The sequence below is a fragment of the Onychostoma macrolepis genome, chromosome 15 (genome assembly GCF_012432095.1).
Source record: "Onychostoma macrolepis isolate SWU-2019 chromosome 15, ASM1243209v1, whole genome shotgun sequence".
Lineage (NCBI taxonomy): Eukaryota > Metazoa > Chordata > Actinopteri > Cypriniformes > Cyprinidae > Onychostoma > Onychostoma macrolepis.
The window spans coordinates 18210707-18229177 of NC_081169.1; the positions used below are offsets into that span (position 1 = coordinate 18210707).

Here is an 18471-nt window from a genome sequence, read left to right on the forward strand (position 1 = left end):
GTTAATTAATTATGTGACAGAAATATTCAACAATCCTACATACTGCAAGTAATTTTGCCAGAAAAGTAAATTATTTGGCACTCTGAAAGACCTTGCATGGTCAAAATGCATCATCACGGTCCGTTTGCACTTCTGTCAGGTGAATAGGACTGCACTGATCTACACAGGATACAGCGGATAGTGACGGTTTGCATAAGCAGGAGCAAAGACCACACCCCAATGGGACATTAAGGGTGTGACGCACTTGAATGTGGTCTTGCCAGACTAAAGCAAACAGTTTACAAGATGTAGCCTACTTTTCAAAAATTACTTTTTAAATATATTAAAATAAAAGTCGTTTTAAATGTTAATAATACTTCAAAAGTACTGTATTTTTGGCAAATAAATGCCTTGGTGAGTATAAGAGATTTCGGTAACACTTTATTTTGATGGTCCCTTTTGAACATTCTGTTGACACTAAGTAATGTTACAACTACATGTCAACAAACTCTCATAAGAGTATTAGCAGACTGTCTGCTTCATATCTACTAACTCCTTATTGTGTTGGTCTCCCAACAGATATTCTACTGACTATAAGTAACTTTGCAAGAACGTGTCAACTTAATCTAACCCTAACCCTACCAGTCTACTAATACACTACTAACACTCTAATGAGAGTCAGTAGAAATGTAGGTGCAACATTACTTATAGTCAATAGAATGTGTTAAAGGGACCATCAAAATAAAGTGAAACCGAGATTTCTTTCAAAAACATAAAATGATACTGACCCCAAACCTTTTAACTGTAGTGTCCAACACATACATTAACATTTAGCAGTAAACAAAATGCTCTGAACAAACAAGCTTTGATCATGTTAAAAATTGATCAAATACTGTTTTGGTGAGCACAGAGCACTAGGGAACTGTGGAGTGGTATGTTTTGGCAATTGCCAAACCCTAGTCTCACTTACCTTGGTTAAGGAGTCCAGTTCAAATTCAATCACAAAGGCAGATTGACTGGATAACCGCTGGAAGAGAAAGGCTCCATGTCACAAAAGGAAAATTCAACCTCTGAGCATCCACTGCAAACTGCCAACACTTGGCTAACCTCTGTGTTTGGGAATGTCTGCCCTCAGATGCCATTTTAAGCCTCTTTGAGAGTCTGTTCTTCCTTGAATATGATCTGTGAACTTTGATACCTGTTTATTGGATCATAGAAATAAATACTAAGATGTATTAGTACATTGAATTTAAGGATATTTAAGGAGATATTCCTACCTGTTTGTGTCTCTAATCTGTCTTTTAGTATCGGTACATTCAGTACAGTTGTAGGAGGCAAAGGTTCAACTGTTATACAAGTGCCAGTTTCACTAGTTCTTCTCTCCCTTTTTAACGTCTCTGCAGATGGCGCCTCCGCTTCCTCTATTTTTTGCTGGTTACCTTTTTGTGTCTGCTCTCTTTCCTTTCTATTCAGGATATGTCCTTTCACTTTCTGGTTTAGGTCTAGTTTTAGCGAGGTTGGAGGCCTTGAACAAGATTTGAGTGGAGCTTGGGACTTCACTGGCACTCTCTCCCTGATGTTTGCGTCTGAATTTTGACCTGCTGAATTCAAGCACATGCACCTTCAGAATGAGCACTGAGAAAATCATAATGCCTGAATAGAATAATGCTTAAAACCGTGGAAAGAGCTTTCTTGTACAGCTCTTGTATAAAAAAAACCAAAAAAAAAAAAACCCTTTAACTGATTGTGGAGAGACAAGGGGTGAATTAGGCTAATTCAATTAAATTTATTAGTTTAATAAATGGCTAGCTGGGGCAGGGTCCAACTGTTTTGCAGTTATGCATGGCTGCAGACAGCTTATTATGATGTCTTGAACTACACACATTCTCACGCCTTAGCCTTTAGCATCCTCATTCAGATTGATACTAATGGGCCGGTCTCAGCCCGCCATGCAATTACAATAACGAACTGGCTGCCTCTGCACAGGGCAGATGAAGAGGGATGAGCTTTAATAAAATTTCTTCCTTCGCCCCCACATTAACGGTGTTGCCGTTTAAGCCCCTCTAACGAGACAAATCTTGTCAGGCTAATGGCGGTTAATTTGCTAGAGCTTCCCCCCTCTCTGCAAAGTCTCAGGAAAGAAAAAAAAAAAAAGTTATTTACTATGTTCCTTGGAACGTAATGTGAGTAATAACATTTTATAGTCCTTTTTTATTCTTATCACAGTCAGACTATTCAAATATTGCTGCCAGTAACAACACCTTTCAAAAATATTATCTAAAAAAACATTATCCTTTAGATGTGGAACAAACACTGTAACCCCATACTGTCATATTTATGAATTCAAATACTAAGACGCCTTTTTCTAGTTCTGCTAATAGACATAGTAATAGACATTCTTGTCCAATTGGTTACTGCCAAATTTTCTAAATGTTTTTACAATAAACAAATAATAATAATAATAATAATAAAATAAACATACATACAACATGTATGTATGTGTATGTATATGTATATGTATGTGTATGTATATGTATTTATATATATATATATATATATATATATATATATATATATATATATATATATATATATATGTATATGTATATATATATATATATATATATATATATATATATATATATATATATATATATGTATATATGTATATATATATATATATATATATATATATATATATATATGTATATATATATATATATACACACACACACACACACACACACATACATACATACATACATATATAATAAAAAAATTAAGGCCATGGACACAAAGAGAGGGGAAAAAAGAAAGAAAATTCTGTTAGATTTTTCAAACACAAGAGTGGTCAAAATGACTAAGTATAAAGACCTGAATATGCCTTAAAATGAAATAATAAAATAAACCATTTAATTCGTTAAACAGAATAATTAGAATTGTAATAATTATAAAAATAGCTTTCTTTGTTGTTCTTTGTTGCTCCAAGTCATGGAAACAAAAGGAGAGAGGAAAGAGTAACAATACCAAAGCCCTGAACACGCATTAAAAACACCAAAAATAAAACAATAATAGCATTAACATTTTAATGAAACACTAATTAATTAAAATAAACAATTAATTCTATATTTTTAAATAATAATACTACTAATAATAGCTGTTATTACAATTTACATAATTTTAATTACCACTTTATTAAAAATACTTTACTATAGAATTAGTCTGGTTCGATGCACTGCTATTTGTGTTTATGTAACATAATCCTTCACATGTTGTCATTTCTTCAAGCTTTTAGTGAGAGCGAGGCAGAAAGAAGCAGCTTTCTGTGTCTGTTTACAGACCCACCGGCCCTTGGTCCCCCGGCCCCCAGCACTACACAGCTGCCCCCCGTTTACATTGAGTTCACACAAATAAAACTTTACTGGGCTGTAATTTCTGAGTAAAAACGCAGAACCTCTCAGCCATGTGCAATCAGCCATGTAAACCCCTGCCCACACCTCCTTCCAGTTTTTAGCCCCCACAGTACAGTGCAACTCATTAAAATCAACCCGGTCAAGACATCACGTCGCAGAGAGGAGGATGTGCTTGTCACTTATTTTAATAATTCTTATAAAAGATACACATATTCTCAGGAGCATATTAAAGACAAATCAGCGACCGTATGTTGATTGGGGGTATGATTAAAATGTTCATTATTACACAAAATAAGTCACAGTAGACTTGCATACATTCGCTCTTTTCTTTCCTCATCATACACAAAGCTAAACATCATCAGTCATCAATTGTAATGATGCACGGTTGGCTAGTTGGGGGAACGCGTTTAAAATAGTTGGTGAGTTTACCTGATGCTGCTGATGTGCTGGGCCTTTTCTGCCTACCTCTGGACAGCCTACGTAAACGACTACTGCTGGCGCCATTTTGTGAGCCAATATCTGTCCCGCAGTTTAAACCTGTCTGCTCTGTACTACCCTGTAACAATGTGTTGTCTGGGACAGCGCTGCTCACAAGGTCTTCAGACAATGTCCTCTTTCCTTCCTCTGAACCAAAGAGGTCCTCCAAAAGAACACTGGCTGTGCTATTAGCGAGAGGATGGCTGACTTCTGGAGGAGATTTCTCCACCTCAGTAGTCTCTTCCTTCTCCTCCTCGTCTCCTTCAAACAGCTCAGGGCTGTAGAAGATACTCTGTTCATCCTCTTCAGTATCTTCATGGTCCATCCCGCTGGTGGTGTTCTTAGAAGTAGAGGTAGGGATCACAAAGACCCGCTCAAGTTGAGGTTCAACTGAACTGTTATTTATGTCAGGAACACCATTTATTTGGTGCTTTGGTGCCACAGGAATAACTTCATGCTGAACTTGCTTGTTGATCACTGAACTTGCATCTGGCTCGGATTGAAAAATAGGAGTCTTGAATTGGCTACTGACTGGAGTGGAGGTGAAGAGGTGGCTTGTAGGCCATGGTGTTCTTTGGACATTTCGTTCTCTGCTCAGTTCAGATGGATGCTGCATATTCTTTTGGTCACCTGTTCAAACAAACAGACACAAAGACATCAGAGTGACAATTATACAAAACTCTTGGGTGTGTATACCAGCCCAAATGTACGCCTCAAAGCAGAATCTTTGGTTAAAACAATGCGGCCTGCATTGTTCGTCAGACAAAACATGTTTGAGGGTTAGCTTTGATTACGTAGTGGAGCACAGGGTCTCTATGATAATTGTGTATGGGGCTTTAGGTTTGGGTCTACAATATGGTTTATATGTCTGAATGAGTGGAGTCCCTGATTTGTTCTCAAGTGTACGCAAATACTCATGCTCAATCTACCACAAACAAAGGTCAAAGGATTTCATTAAAAGCAACAGTCAGACATCTGCTCATCCCAATGCTGTTCAGTCAGTCAGGGGCCACAGAGTCTGACAGGGGCAATGAGGAGTGAAGAGCGTATACAGCACACACGCATACATGTACATGGCCACATAAAAGCATGCTCACTTACCACATGGTTTTACATAAAGGTGCCTACAATGTTAAAAGAAATAGCTGACCCAAAAATACATTTTGTCATTGTTTACTCACCCTCACATTGTTTTAAATCTATTTGACTTCCTTAGTTTTCTTTGGTAAACTAAAGGAGAAATGTTGAAGAATGTACTGGTCACTTGTTTACACGAACTAGAGTAGTTATTAAAAGTTTAGGGTTGGTAAAATCTTATCTCTTATCCTCATTACAGCTGCATTTATTTGATGACAAAACTGATCATCAACTACAACTCAAATCTTAAATGTCACATCACATTTTATTTTGGTGTGCAAGAAACATGTCTTATTAATAATGTTGAAAACAGCTGTGCAGCTTAAATATGCTTGTGGAAACTTTTTCAGGATTATCAGTAATCTTTCATGAATATAATGTTCAAAAGGTCCCATCTGGTGGAATGACCTCCCGATCTCAATTCGTAAAGCTGAGCCATTTTCAAAAATCATCTAAAGACACATCTTTTTCGCCAGCACCTGACCAACTAATACTAACACTAACACTTACCTATTATGTCTGTCTTAAAAAAAAAAAACAACTAGCTACGTCTACTGTGCTGGACTAACTGAGACTTGTCACTTGTATACTGCTGCACTCTTGATGGTCTGATTGCTTCTATTGTTCTCATTTGTACGTCGCTTTGGATAAAAGCGTCTGCTAAATGATTAAATGTAAATGTAAATGTAAAAGACTAGCATACATTTGAAACAGAAAGTTATTGAAATTTATTTATGTAAATATTATAAATGTCCTCTCTTTTTTGATTAATTTAATGCATCCTTGCTCAGGGTTTCTACAGATATGAACAAGTTAAATTTAATACCACCTTATATGAAATTTAAGACCTAAACCTGTAATGGAAATACACATTATATTACATACATACATAAACATACATGTAAAATTTAATGTGCTTAATGTAAAAAGAAAAAAATATCATCGCTGTCATAAATGATACTTCTTATTACGATATACAGTGAACATTTCATATTAGCAGGCAATAATACAAAATATCCCCACAAAAGTAACGCATCACCAAGATTTTTGGTGGTGTAAACAATTTATTCTGAAGAAATATTTTCAGTGTTCTATCAGCTTTTACATGCTTAAATCTGCATATGTTTTTATTTATCTTTACAAAGGTAAGTTTTTTAACCTTTTAAATGTATGCATCATCTTTCATGTCAAATTATTACAATTAATCAAATTCAATATACACTATAGGGCTGTTACCAGTCAGATTAAATAATTGCAATAATAATTGCATTTATAACTGTAATAAATAATGTTATGAGTTTAATGTTTTAAATATATTTATGATCATACTAATAAGAAATGTTGGGGGGGAAATGCATGCTTTTTATTACTAAACTACCGGTAGGCGGCGGTAAGTCACTTAATGAGTGAGTCAGTGTGTCATTAATTCAACCGATTCGTTCAAAACGTGGAATGATTCAGTAACAAAACACTGCAGAGTGTTGCTTGGAGATTGCGCAATACTTCTGCTGTGATCCTTGTTTGGAACTATTTTCGTTGTTGAAATAGAACAAAACAGTAAATATTGTGTCTAAAATGTAAGTAACATCATAACTACTTGACTACTTAACTACTTGTTTACTGAACTAAAATTAATGCAACATTTGCAATCGTGAAAATATTCAGCAAAATAGCCCCATTGTCATGGCCAGGGCCGTCCCTGGCTGACGTGGGGCCCGGTGCGGGGGGGTCCCCCTCGTTCCGTTTGACGCGGGGCCCCCTCACAGCACGGGGCCCGTGCACCGCCCAAAGGACGGCCCTGGTCATGGCACTGTATGTTACTTAACTAGGTTTATATCATGTTATGAATAAACTAAGCATTTTGAATTTATACATCAGTGTTACTTCTGGGTTTCTTTATGTGTGCTGTTATGCTCATTTGTTTAGAACTTTAGACCTCTAGAACTTTAAGAGACAGCGCGACCTTGATACCAGAAATACAATCACTGTTTACGTTGAATGTAATAAAATCAGAAGAATCATTCTCCCATTTCGATGCCTCACTGGTTATTTTTTGTCACTTAAAGGTGCAGTAGGAGATCTTGGAAAATGCTAACTTTAGCCTGATAGCATTGAAAGCGAACGTCCCACCCTCCCTGCAATCGCCATCTAAAGCCACGCGCCCTGCACGCGTATACGCTTACAGACCAGAATACCAGAGACAAATTTACTACAACAGGCTACATCAGCGGTTCTCGTGCCCCTCGCTCTGCACATTTCATATGTATCTCTTATCATGTGCGATGTTTGTTCTATTCGACCGTAAGTGCCCTGCAAAGTGGACATCACCGGATATTCCGACATGATTCCAGTTCGAAGTGAGCGTATATGTTCCATACAAAGGGCATTAAAGACGCTGTGCAGCACAAATCCGTGAATGAATGTTCCGAAGTGAAATAAACTTCAACGGATTTCCCTGCTCAGGGAGTAACGTTAGGGAGCAAAGAACACTGTGTAGGGAGCATGTCAATCGGAACACAGTTCATGCACATGCTCACTTCTAACGCGCTGGTTATCTGAATCGGGTGTGTTAATGGAGTGAAGCAGGAAACCATTGGCCCAACAGTTATCCATCATCACCAAATACAGTAACTTCCTTCAGGACGCAAATGAGAATGTTAAACAAATACAAGTATTTTTTTTTCATATACCTGATTCAGAAGACCTGCTCTCAGAGTTGGCCACCCGCACCTCGGAGTGTAGGTTCGGCGGTGCAAGCTGAGGGTCAAATGGCTTGAGGGGGGCGATTATCTCAGGAGGGGGTGAGGTAACAGTGGAGGGGCTGGGGTGTTGAGGGGCAGCCTGAGATTGTGTCTCTTCGAAGGTCTCTACTGCCCCCCGCTGGCCTTGAGAAAAGGACTCCAGGGACTGCATGGCATCAGTGAAGGTGTCATGGTGCCTCACTAGCTGACGCACCCACTTTGACAGGCCTGAGAGAAGAGGACAGCAGCGTTTGACAAACATTTAACCACTCTACTTGACCACTATTTTCATAACACTCTACCACAGTACTGTCAATACGTGTAGATTTTCAAGTAATGAATGTTTTCAACCCATCACTGTTACATGTAAAAGAGCAAGACCTTATGTACACATTATCTGGCCGCAGCCCATAGTCAAAACCCTTGCGGTAGGTCATTATCTCCATCTAGTGATACAGAAATGGAACTACAGCTGGGTGACAACAAAGGGACAATCGTTTTTAGCACTTTTAGACCATTAGTAACTTACCTGTGATGTATTTGTTTGGGTTCGTCCTAAACCGATCATCAACCAGTATAAGTGCCCCCCAGTCATTTCGATGTCGTATACACCTATGAGCACAGCAAACATATCATTAAACCAAATTGGTCTTAAAAGATTTGAACCATGTCAGAGTTATACATATGCATAAATACCAACTGTAAAATTCATGTGGCTCTGACCTTCCGAGTGCCTGGTTTAGTGCCCGATATGCTTGAATCTCGTACCAGCGCCCACCAGGCAGAAGCCCTCGTGACTTGGCATGCTTGTCATTGTATTTCATCTTCAGTTCAACCTACAATGCAAAAGAAACTATGACTTGGACCAAAATAGCCCCCATAAAAATATTAAACAGAATTTCAGGAGATGGTAGGAATAAAATAAAAATGTTCTCACACCTTTTAGAATTTTTTATTTTTACTTTTGTGATCACTGGATGAGCATAAGCTGCATGATATATAGACTATCGTTCAAAAATGTTTGATTAATTTCTGAAGGATCATGTGACATTGAGGAGACTGGAGTAATGTCTGCTGAAAACACAGCTTTGCCATCACAGGAATAAATTACATATTAAAATAAAAAAATTGTTATTTTAATTTATAATATCTCAATATTTATTTTACTACATTTTGATCAAATAAATGCAGCCTTGGCATGCATAAGAGAATCCTTTTAAAAACAAAATCTTACGAACTCAAATCTTTTAATGGTACTCGCAAGCACAGAAATGTTCCTGACTTTTGTATGACTCTCTCTATTCTGTTCATTTATATGCCTGGAAAAGACCATTTTAAACTTTTGATGAACATATTCCATGCCTGAGCAAAATAAACAGAGTATACCATTGGTTAAGCACTGTATAGTGGTAAATTTACAGGTCTTCTAACTGGAAAGTCGCTGGTTTAGGCAATTCATGAGCCAATCCTGAGCCATTCTGCTCATCTTAGACCTACTTTCTTTTGTGAAACACAAAAGGCTCACAAGTTTAAAATGACAGTAAACTGACAGAATTTTGCTCATTCAAATCAAGATTCCATTCTAAATGGTCAAAGAAGACAGTATTAATCCTCACCAACACATTCTTAATTCTTCAGAAGACCCAACAGGCCACACCTGGGAGTGGGGCAGCTGCACCACCATCGTGCCGCTCATACAGAACTAATTAGATTAACACTGGCAGGAGGTAGGACTGGTGAGCGGTGATCTGCAGAGGGCAAAGCTCCCCTGAAGATGACACCCTGGGCCTGAAGTGCTTTCATACTCGCCTGCCCACACCCGCTGATCCATTGCAAAGAGGCGGAAGAAAGAGGCCACCAGACAATAGGCATCTGCTTTGCCATAAAAATGCCAGAGAGGCATCCATCAATTTTCACCCACTGCCTTCACGGTTTTAACACTAACCTTTTTGAATTGACAAGTGAAAAGTTCAAATCCTGTCGGATGGGACAGAACAGTGAAAGCCTTAACTATGTGTGACAGGTACTGTGTTTTCAGATGCCACAACCTGTACGAGGGCATGACCGTCGCAGGTAAGGCTGGTCTCTTGTACACATCAACTCTGCGTCATCCCCGATGTTGTCACACACCTTAATCAGGAATATTTCGAAACACATGGACACGCTGACATACACATGGGGCTGAATTGAAGAGCAAACACTTCAGCATGATCTGCCATCTGATGCGCAATCTCAATCTCTAACCCAGTGGAAGGGTTAAAAGCATCTGGATAGAGATCCTGTCGTCAACTAAAGGCCGCTACCCCGAGGCTGACTGTCATATAAATCCAATCAGAGTCTATTTCACTATCAAGGCCCTTCACCTCCCGGTACCACGTCAACACTCAATACGACATGACAGCTTGCATATGTGAAAAAGCCAATTCTCGCTGCTAGCCAAATCTCCTCAATGTGCAAGAAACCGCAAGCTGGAAGGGATTACGTAAAATGTCAGGAGATAGCCCACTCTCACATCAGCTTCAACCTCTTTACCTGTTCATCCTTAAAAACAGACATTTGACCAAGAGGCATGCATTGCAGCAGAGCGGAACACTGCCGCCACCGTGCCAATCACCGAGATCTCATAGCCTGCTGTCTGTCTGCATTAGGAAACAGCAGAGCGGGTCACACTAAGAGTCCTCGGCTCCACAATTAAAAGGAAAATCAAAGAGAAACGAGATACAACATTCCACACAAACCTTTACAATTTAACACACTTTCCATAGTCTCGCACAAGCTGTTCATTAGGCATCGAGACACGGCATCAGCTGGAACAGGCTTTTTACTGCCTTTTAAATCTAAGATTATTTTTCTTAGTGAAACAAAACATGTTCCCTCCAGTTTTTATGTTCACCAGAGGCTATTTTTATGTGTGCACCATTGGCTTACAATGCCTTAGACTGTTTAAAGTTCACCTTTGATCTTGCTCCCAATAACGGACTAATAAAAGCGATACTCTCGTTTCAGAGGCACTTTAATAGCTTTTCTGTCTATCTGGGAAGACTGTGCAGGCATCCACACAACAGGACCTCTACTCTGACTAGAGAGTAGAAAGTTAAGCCACAAGTCACAATGAATTCAAGCAGGTGCGTACCGTTCTGGAAGCTTGAAACAAACAATAATGAAACTAAATTTATATTTTTACACTTTCTGAAAAAATCTGGATGGCTCCCTTTGAGTGCCGATGCAAACATTAATGTGCTTGTCAGACTGGCTTTGTATAGAGTAGCCATTTCACTCTGACAGTAAATAGTGTCAGTGTCCTCTCTTTCCTTTGCATTAATAGGGTCATATCCTAGATATCCCCAGGGGTCATCTCCACCCCCCCATGCACTCAACCAAAAGCTTACATCGAGGCTATCAGTATATATAATCATTGTTGTGTTGTTAATTGCTAATTGTTGAGTGAAGTGTTGTTTCTAGTACAAACCATGAAGAGATGGGCTTGCATAAAACAGAGATTGTACTCTTTTTCAACAATGGATTTCCATGACCTTGCCCGTCATTTGCAGTTACAGAATAAAGATTAAAAAAAAATAATTTAGATTCAGACTTATTCTGTAAACTGATTTGACCAATTACAGTTTTGCTCAAAAGAACAATTCAATGACAAATTGAACATCATTAAGTCTTGCAAATCACTTTTATTTTAACAGAAATGTAAAAAAACAAAATTCATACTACTGTTCAGAATTTTGGGTTCAAGATTTTTTTTAAAGTAGTTAATATTTTCATTCAGGATGCATTTAACTGACCGAAAGTGACAGTAAAGAAATTTATCCTGTTACAAAAACACCAGTGACACTGAAGACTGGAGTAATGGCTGCTGAAAATTAAGCTTTGTCATCACAGGAATAAATTACACTGTAAAATAGATCAAAACTGATTTAAAAAAAAAATTGTAATAATAGTTTTCAATATTAGAGTTTTTATTGTATATTTAAACAAATAAATGCAGCCTTAAGCATATTTTAATTTTCACATTTCAATGGCATTTGACTTTCTCAGGTCTGGCAATCATCACTATGGGAATCCTGAAAAAAAAAAAAAAAAAGTACTGAAACTGGAAAAAGACGTGTTGAAGATTTTCAGATAGACTTATTCCCCAACTGCAAAAATAATTCTCATTTCACAAGTAGCAAAGTTTCAGCAAACTCTTTTCTCTGTTTAGGATAAGAAAAACTCCTTCACCATCCTTTATCTTTTAACCTGCACTAGGCAAACGAGTCAAAGCATCACCTGTGACGATGGGTTGAGGGATGTATTGAGGGGAAATCGAGGGCAGCAAACAAACACGTTTGAGTGCTGTCAACCACTTCATGTGGCATTTGAGACAAGGAGAAGCATTACGGTTGGCCAGGTGCACTAGAAACCCCTGCCTCCTTGCTCCTCACCCCCTCTGGCACATCAACTCATCGCTTGTCCGCAACAAGCCACATGATTAAAACCTACCTCAGAACCCTCCAAAACTCATCCAAAATGGCAAACTCAATCGGCCTCCACTGGAGCAGAAGTGAAAAAAAATCAAAGGCCTTCCCCAGAGGTAAGGGTACAACCACGCCAACAGCTTCCGCTAAGGTGAAGGGCTTGGAAGTGTCAATCATCTGTACATATCCCCACGGTGACAGACCCAGTTAGGAGAGCTTCAACATACTCTGACAGCAAGGTAGACAGAGGGGGAAGCTTAAAGGTCAGGTCTATCTGCTAAGGACAGGCAGAACACAGCACAATCACTATTGAATTCATTTACGGATCACAGCAAGGGGGGAACTGATGTTCTGCCTCCAAAGTAACTTTTTTAAAACATGAACACATATGAGAGGACAAATTATACTTCAGGGCTGAAATGAGGATGAAGAAAAGTTTTCAATCAGTTTATAAAAAGATTAGGTGAGCCTAGCAAAGTTACTCTATATTAGGAATCTCTACCATCAGTTCACAGCTCATGAACCGGCACTTAGATGGTTTTGAATAATCTTGAACCAAAAAACAAAAACAAAAATCACATCCAGTTGACTAGAACAACTACTAAAGCAATAGACTTTTCAAAGTCAGGCATTATAGTGACTTTAGGAGTAATGCAAATATGATGCCATGTTATAACAAAATTCCATTAATTAATTCTACAATTTTTGATAAATTTGAACATGGCTCATGAGATCGATTACAATTGAGAAACTTCATAGACATGCCAAATACAGTATATGCAATTATAATTGTTATATGATTTTTGCAGACCGTTACCTGCAAGTCTTTGATATTGGGGAACGGGATACCAATAGTGACCACTGCTCTGGCATTATCATCAGTGAAGTCTAAGCCCTCGCTAACCTTCCCTCTGCAAACCGCAACCAGCAGGGATCCATCTGGGAAAATAAATCATAATCAACACACAGCCAACACATTTAAACAAGGCATTTGGAATGAATCAACACTAACCTCTGTTTTCACTGTTGGCCGCTGTTCCTCTGATGGCCTCGTAGTATGTCTGCAGCAACTCATCAAAATCACCCTTGCCACCACCACGTGGCTCGGTAATGACAGTCTTCCGCTCCTCAAGCTTGTCCCATAGACCTGTGTTTATCCAGCGGTCCCTCAGTTTATCTAACATCTTATGAAAAACAAAAATTGACCATAAATAATTTATTATTTGCAACAGACCCCCAAGACAATCTGATATTTTTAGTATGCAATATACTAGTAATAATAATTAGTAGTTATTATTAGGACATAATATTCAGTCTATAATAATATGCAAGTTCAATGGGTCACCATAATTTTTTATTCCTGTTCTGACGCAACACATTAGTAATTAGTGTAGAGTAATAATAGCAGTGAGCAAGAAGGGTAAACAGGGATGCTTTTAATAAAAAACATAATGAAAACCAAATTCTGGAACGCAAATGTCTGATTCAAAACTGCAACATTCATGTGGCACCCATTAAAATAAAAAAACAAGACTCAGTTGAAGAGGAATGTCTGAACCCTGGGTTGCCCAGTAATTCATAGTTTAATAAATACAGACCTCCTGTTTGCACTGTAAACAATTTGCTGGTTTGGAACCTTTTTGTATTTTAACGAATATTGGAATACACTGCTCAGGCAGATTACACTGCACTCTAAAAGCCTGAGGACGAAACATCACAGCAAGACACAGGATGTTTTCTCTTCTGTCTTCTCTCTAGTTCCCATTACTGAGAGCAGATAAACTGCAAGTTTAAACTCAGTTCTTAATAAAAATCACTGTTACACAGTGCTATTGTTAGTGCAAAAAAAGTCAGTGACTACCAAAGGGGGAACACTGATCTAAAAGCTCTTGCACACAGGGAGCAACTCTCGTCTCTGCTGTACACATTTTCCTCTTGAATAGGCATGCCTTTACAATCCAAGCGAATCTTCACTGGCTCGGAAATGTGTTAGAAGGGTCAAACAAAAGTTCTGCTAGTGATCAGCAAAAAACTTCACATGACTACAGGAATTTGTGGCTTCATTCAGATAAACAATAACATAAGAACTGAAGGAGTGCCTCAGGGCTCAGTATTAGGATCATTGCACTTTTGTTGTTTAGAAGACAAAACCTAAGCACGTCCACACTTCAAGGAAGACAATAAATTCACCTCAACTACTGCACTATTACATCTCACCTGAGGTGGATGAGACTTCTGCACCATGAAAACAATTTTACACACTGATGTGGCTGTGAAGTGAAGCAGGCACCATTTTCATCAGGTCTGTGCTTGCTTATAGGAACAAACAAGCCACTTGTCTTAAATAAAACATGACACTTGTGCTGAAGATGCAACAGTTCATAACTGTCACTGTTTCAAACACTAACAGTAAACCAATTGTGCCGCATTTGCTTCAAATCCAATATGAATAAAAGGTGAATTATTAATGCTCTCTCTCAGTAGAATGCCCAAGGAATAATACAGCACATTATACACCCTGTACTTGGTGTAAATTTAGATTTCTGAGGAAGAGTTCATAAGAGGAGGAGGAAAAACGGATACATGGATGGTCTTGTTTTGATGGATACAACTGATGGGTTTGGAAGGTGTATTCGGCATCTTGAATTTACCTTAAGGGTCAACGTTATTAATTTGTGCCTGGTCTGAAGTGTAACCCGATGATGACCTGAGCGTAACCTGATAATAAAAAGCTGGCCCTTAAAAGACAGGGACACATGCAAGCACAAAGACTCCTTGTATAAGCTTGTTGTTTATATTCCCAGAGCTGTAATTTGTAAGGCCTTATAAAAGCGGGCGAAATACAATACAGTGCCACTCCAGGAGTCCCTTGGCTCAAAGGGTAATGGTCCTAATGCTTTTATCTCACAGACACTGTGAGTAAACATCACTCTATGTCTGCTTCTACGCAGTCATTTCATTACAGGCACATTTTCCACATCCCTCATCTTGACAGACTAGAGCCGTAGTTTGAAAAACCAAAAGACGAGCCAGTCAGCAGTGAGCTAGAAACTCAAGATTATCACCAGCTGTTCAATTCTATAGACTCATTACAGACTTCATATTTTTCAAGTTTGGAAATAGATAATTAGCTCCTTTTTAATTTGTGAGATGGAATTTGAATGGAATTGGCCACAGGAAGATGAATATAAAATTAATGTAAACTAAATACAAATTTTTATATTTATATCTGTAGTGTATCTTATCTCATCTATCTCTTGTATCTATTGTATCATCAGAGTCTATCATACAGTGAGGAAAATAAGTATTTGAACACCCTGCTATTTTGCAAGTTCTCCCACTTAGAAATCATGGAGGGGTCTGAAATTGTCATCGTAGGTGCATGTCCACTGTGAGAGACATAATCTAAAAAAAAAAATCCAGAAATCACAATGTATGCTTTTTTAACTATTTATTTGTATGATACAGCTGCAAATAAGTATTTGAACACCTGTCTATCAGCTAGAATTCTGACCCTCAAAGACCTGTTAGTCTGCCTTTAAAATGTCCACCTCCACTCCATTTATTATCCTAAATTAGATGCACCTGTTTGAGGTCGTTAGCTGCATAAAGACACCTGTCCACCCCATACAATCAGTAAGAATCCAACTACTAACATGGCTAAGACCAAAGAGCTGTCCAAAGACACTAGAGACAAAATTGTACACCTCCACAAGGCTGGAAAGGGCTACGGGAAATTGCCAAGCAGCTTGGTGAAAAAGGTCCACTGTTGGAGCAATCATTAGAAAATGGAAGAAGCTAAACATGACTGTCAATCTCCTCGGACTGGGGCTCCATGCAAGATCTCACCTCGTGGGGTCTCAATGATCCTAAGAAAGGTGAGAAATCAGCCCAGAACTACACGGGAGGAGCTGGTCAATGACCTGAAAAGAGCTGGGACCACCGCTTCCAAGGTTACTGTTGGTAATACACTAAGACGCCATGGTTTGAAATCATGCATGGCACGGAAGGTTCCCCTGCTTAAACCAGCACATGTCCAGGCCCGACTTAAGTTTGCCAATGACCATTTGGATGATCCAGAGGAGTCATGGGAGAAAATCATGTGGTCAGATGAAACTTTTTGGTCATAATTCCACTAAACGTGTTTGGAGGAAGAAGAATGATGAGTACCATCCCAAGAACACCATCCCTACTGTGAAGCATGGGGGTGGTAGCATCATGCTTTGGGGGTGTTTTTCTGCACATGGGACAGGGCGACTGCACTGTATTAAGTAGAGGATGACCGGGGCCATGTATTGCGAGGTTTTGGGGAACAACCTCCTTCCCTCAGTTAGAGCATTGAAGATGGGTCGAGGCTGGGTCTTCCAACATGACAATGACCCGAAGCACACAGCCAGGATAACCAAGGAGTGGCTCTGTAAGAAGCATATCAAGGTTCTGGCATGGCCTAGCCAGTCTCCAGATCTAAACCCAATAGAGAATCTTTGGAGGGAGCTCAAACTCTGTGTTTCTCAGCGACAGGCCAGAAACCTGACTGATCTAGAAAAGATCTGTGTGGAGGAGTGGGCCAAAATCCCTCCTGCAGTGTGTGCAAACCTGGTGAAAAACTACAGGAAACGTTTGACCTCTGTAATTGCAAACAAAGGCTACTGTACCAAATATTAACATTGATTTTCTCAGGTGTTCAAATACTTATTTGCAGCTGTATCATACAAATAAATAGTTAAAAAATCATACATTGTGATTTCTGGATTTTTTTTTTTAGATTATGTCTCTCACAGTGGACATGCACCTACGATGACAATTTCAGACCCCTCCATGATTTCTAAGTGGGAGAACTTGCAAAATAGCAGGGTGTTCAAATACTTATTTTCCTCACTGTATATACAGTAACTATTATACCGTAACACCTCCTCACATTCGATCTATCAAACAAAAACAATGACGGAATAAATGGACAGCATCCAATGTTGCCAAATGAAATTAGCCACTGCAAGTGTGCACTTGTGTTTTAAGATGTTTGGACAAAGAAAAGGAATGGGAGTTTGTGGGGGTGGTGGTGATGGGATGAGCACATGGCCTTCATGCCTAATTCATAGGCATTATCTGACAAGAGCAGCGCTGTTTCCACAGGGCCTAGACCAGGACACAGCAGAATGAAAATGTCAATCTGCACACTTGGCTGAGGCTCAGGTGCACAAACATGGCAGAAGTGACCCTACACCATCCCTCTCTGAGGTCAGTGACAGTGCCATCAAACAGATGGCGTGCTCAAAAACGACATGAACGCACTAGTACCAAACAAGCTCCGACAAATGATAAGAGGCATTTAACCTCATGTTGTCATTTTATTGTGTAAATCTGGAGAATGACTGCTTAATTTCAGATTAAAAAAGGTTTAAAGTGCTAATATAATGATTTCCAATGATAATATTACAGTGAAGTGTGAGAGTGCTTGACAACAAAGTACCAGGCTACATTTAACCATCAGTATGAGTGTATGAGGTGTATGCAGCCCCATTTCTGACACTTTGTCTCTCACACTGCTCCCGAGGGCTGGGAGCACACAACATCAGTGACCCACTCTCATGTCTTATTCAAGGCCCTGTTACAGCAGACTAGAATCTCATGTCTTCAGAACTCTGTGGCTGACTAGCATTATCTGCAGCAGATCGACAACAGACACATTGTTTACATAGTCAATTATATTTACAAAGAGGTGACTCTCAGATAATCCTGTACATAAAAAGGAGACAGAAGTGAATCAAATGTCATGTAACTTAAGTCAATCCACTTCTCTAACAGGTAATACCTGTTACAATAGTAAATATCAAAACATTGTATTAAATTATGTAGTATTTTTTCATGGTTCCATCTTCCCTTGTATTTGTCATCTAATCACCCAATAGAAGTTTTGTCTGTGTCTACACACAAAATACCCTTATTTTTTGCCATTTTTCATAAAATGGGAGTCCTAACATTGGTGATTAAAAGCACAAAAAAGATAATAATCAAACAAACAAATAAAATCCTAGGATGCATAAATATCTCATGTTAAATGGAATGCTTAGATTTAAACTATTTGATTTAAAAAATGTACAAATGACCGTAGCCATCTTAATCTCAGTAAATCCCTACTCTAACTATTGGGAATAATCAAACTGTTGGTGTACATGTGAATGTTTTTGCCTTTGACAGTAAAGAGACAAGGGTCACATCTCAGAGATGTCTGCAGAAGAATGGGTTAACATTTAGAGA

General features: G+C 38.8%; 1 protein-coding gene across 9 annotated transcripts in view; it reads right to left on the bottom strand.

Annotated features, from left to right (window-relative positions):
- The window catches only part of brip1 (BRCA1 interacting helicase 1), a 70923-nt gene that overhangs the window by 21745 nt on the left and 30707 nt on the right, over positions 1-18471 (bottom strand). For 6 of the 9 annotated variants that reach the window (XR_009274343.1, XM_058799255.1, XM_058799260.1 and 3 more), the window contains exons 15-23: positions 13226-13397; positions 13031-13152; positions 8471-8583; positions 8277-8359; positions 7697-7975; positions 3822-4499; positions 1257-1580; positions 1087-1177; positions 950-1006 (exon numbers count right to left, since the gene is read on the bottom strand). Coding sequence is in view for 8 of the 9 variants with exons in the window: in XM_058799255.1 (XP_058655238.1) it covers positions 979-1006; positions 1087-1177; positions 1257-1580; positions 3822-4499; positions 7697-7975; positions 8277-8359; positions 8471-8583; positions 13031-13152; positions 13226-13397 (1890 nt within the window). In the remaining variant the exon portion in view is untranslated. Of the gene's footprint in view, positions 1-949; positions 1007-1086; positions 1178-1256; positions 1581-3500; positions 4500-7696; positions 7976-8276; positions 8360-8470; positions 8584-13030; positions 13153-13225; positions 13398-18471 lie in introns of those variants that run through there. The other 3 variants (XM_058799259.1, XM_058799261.1, XM_058799263.1) reach the window with 3 other exon arrangements.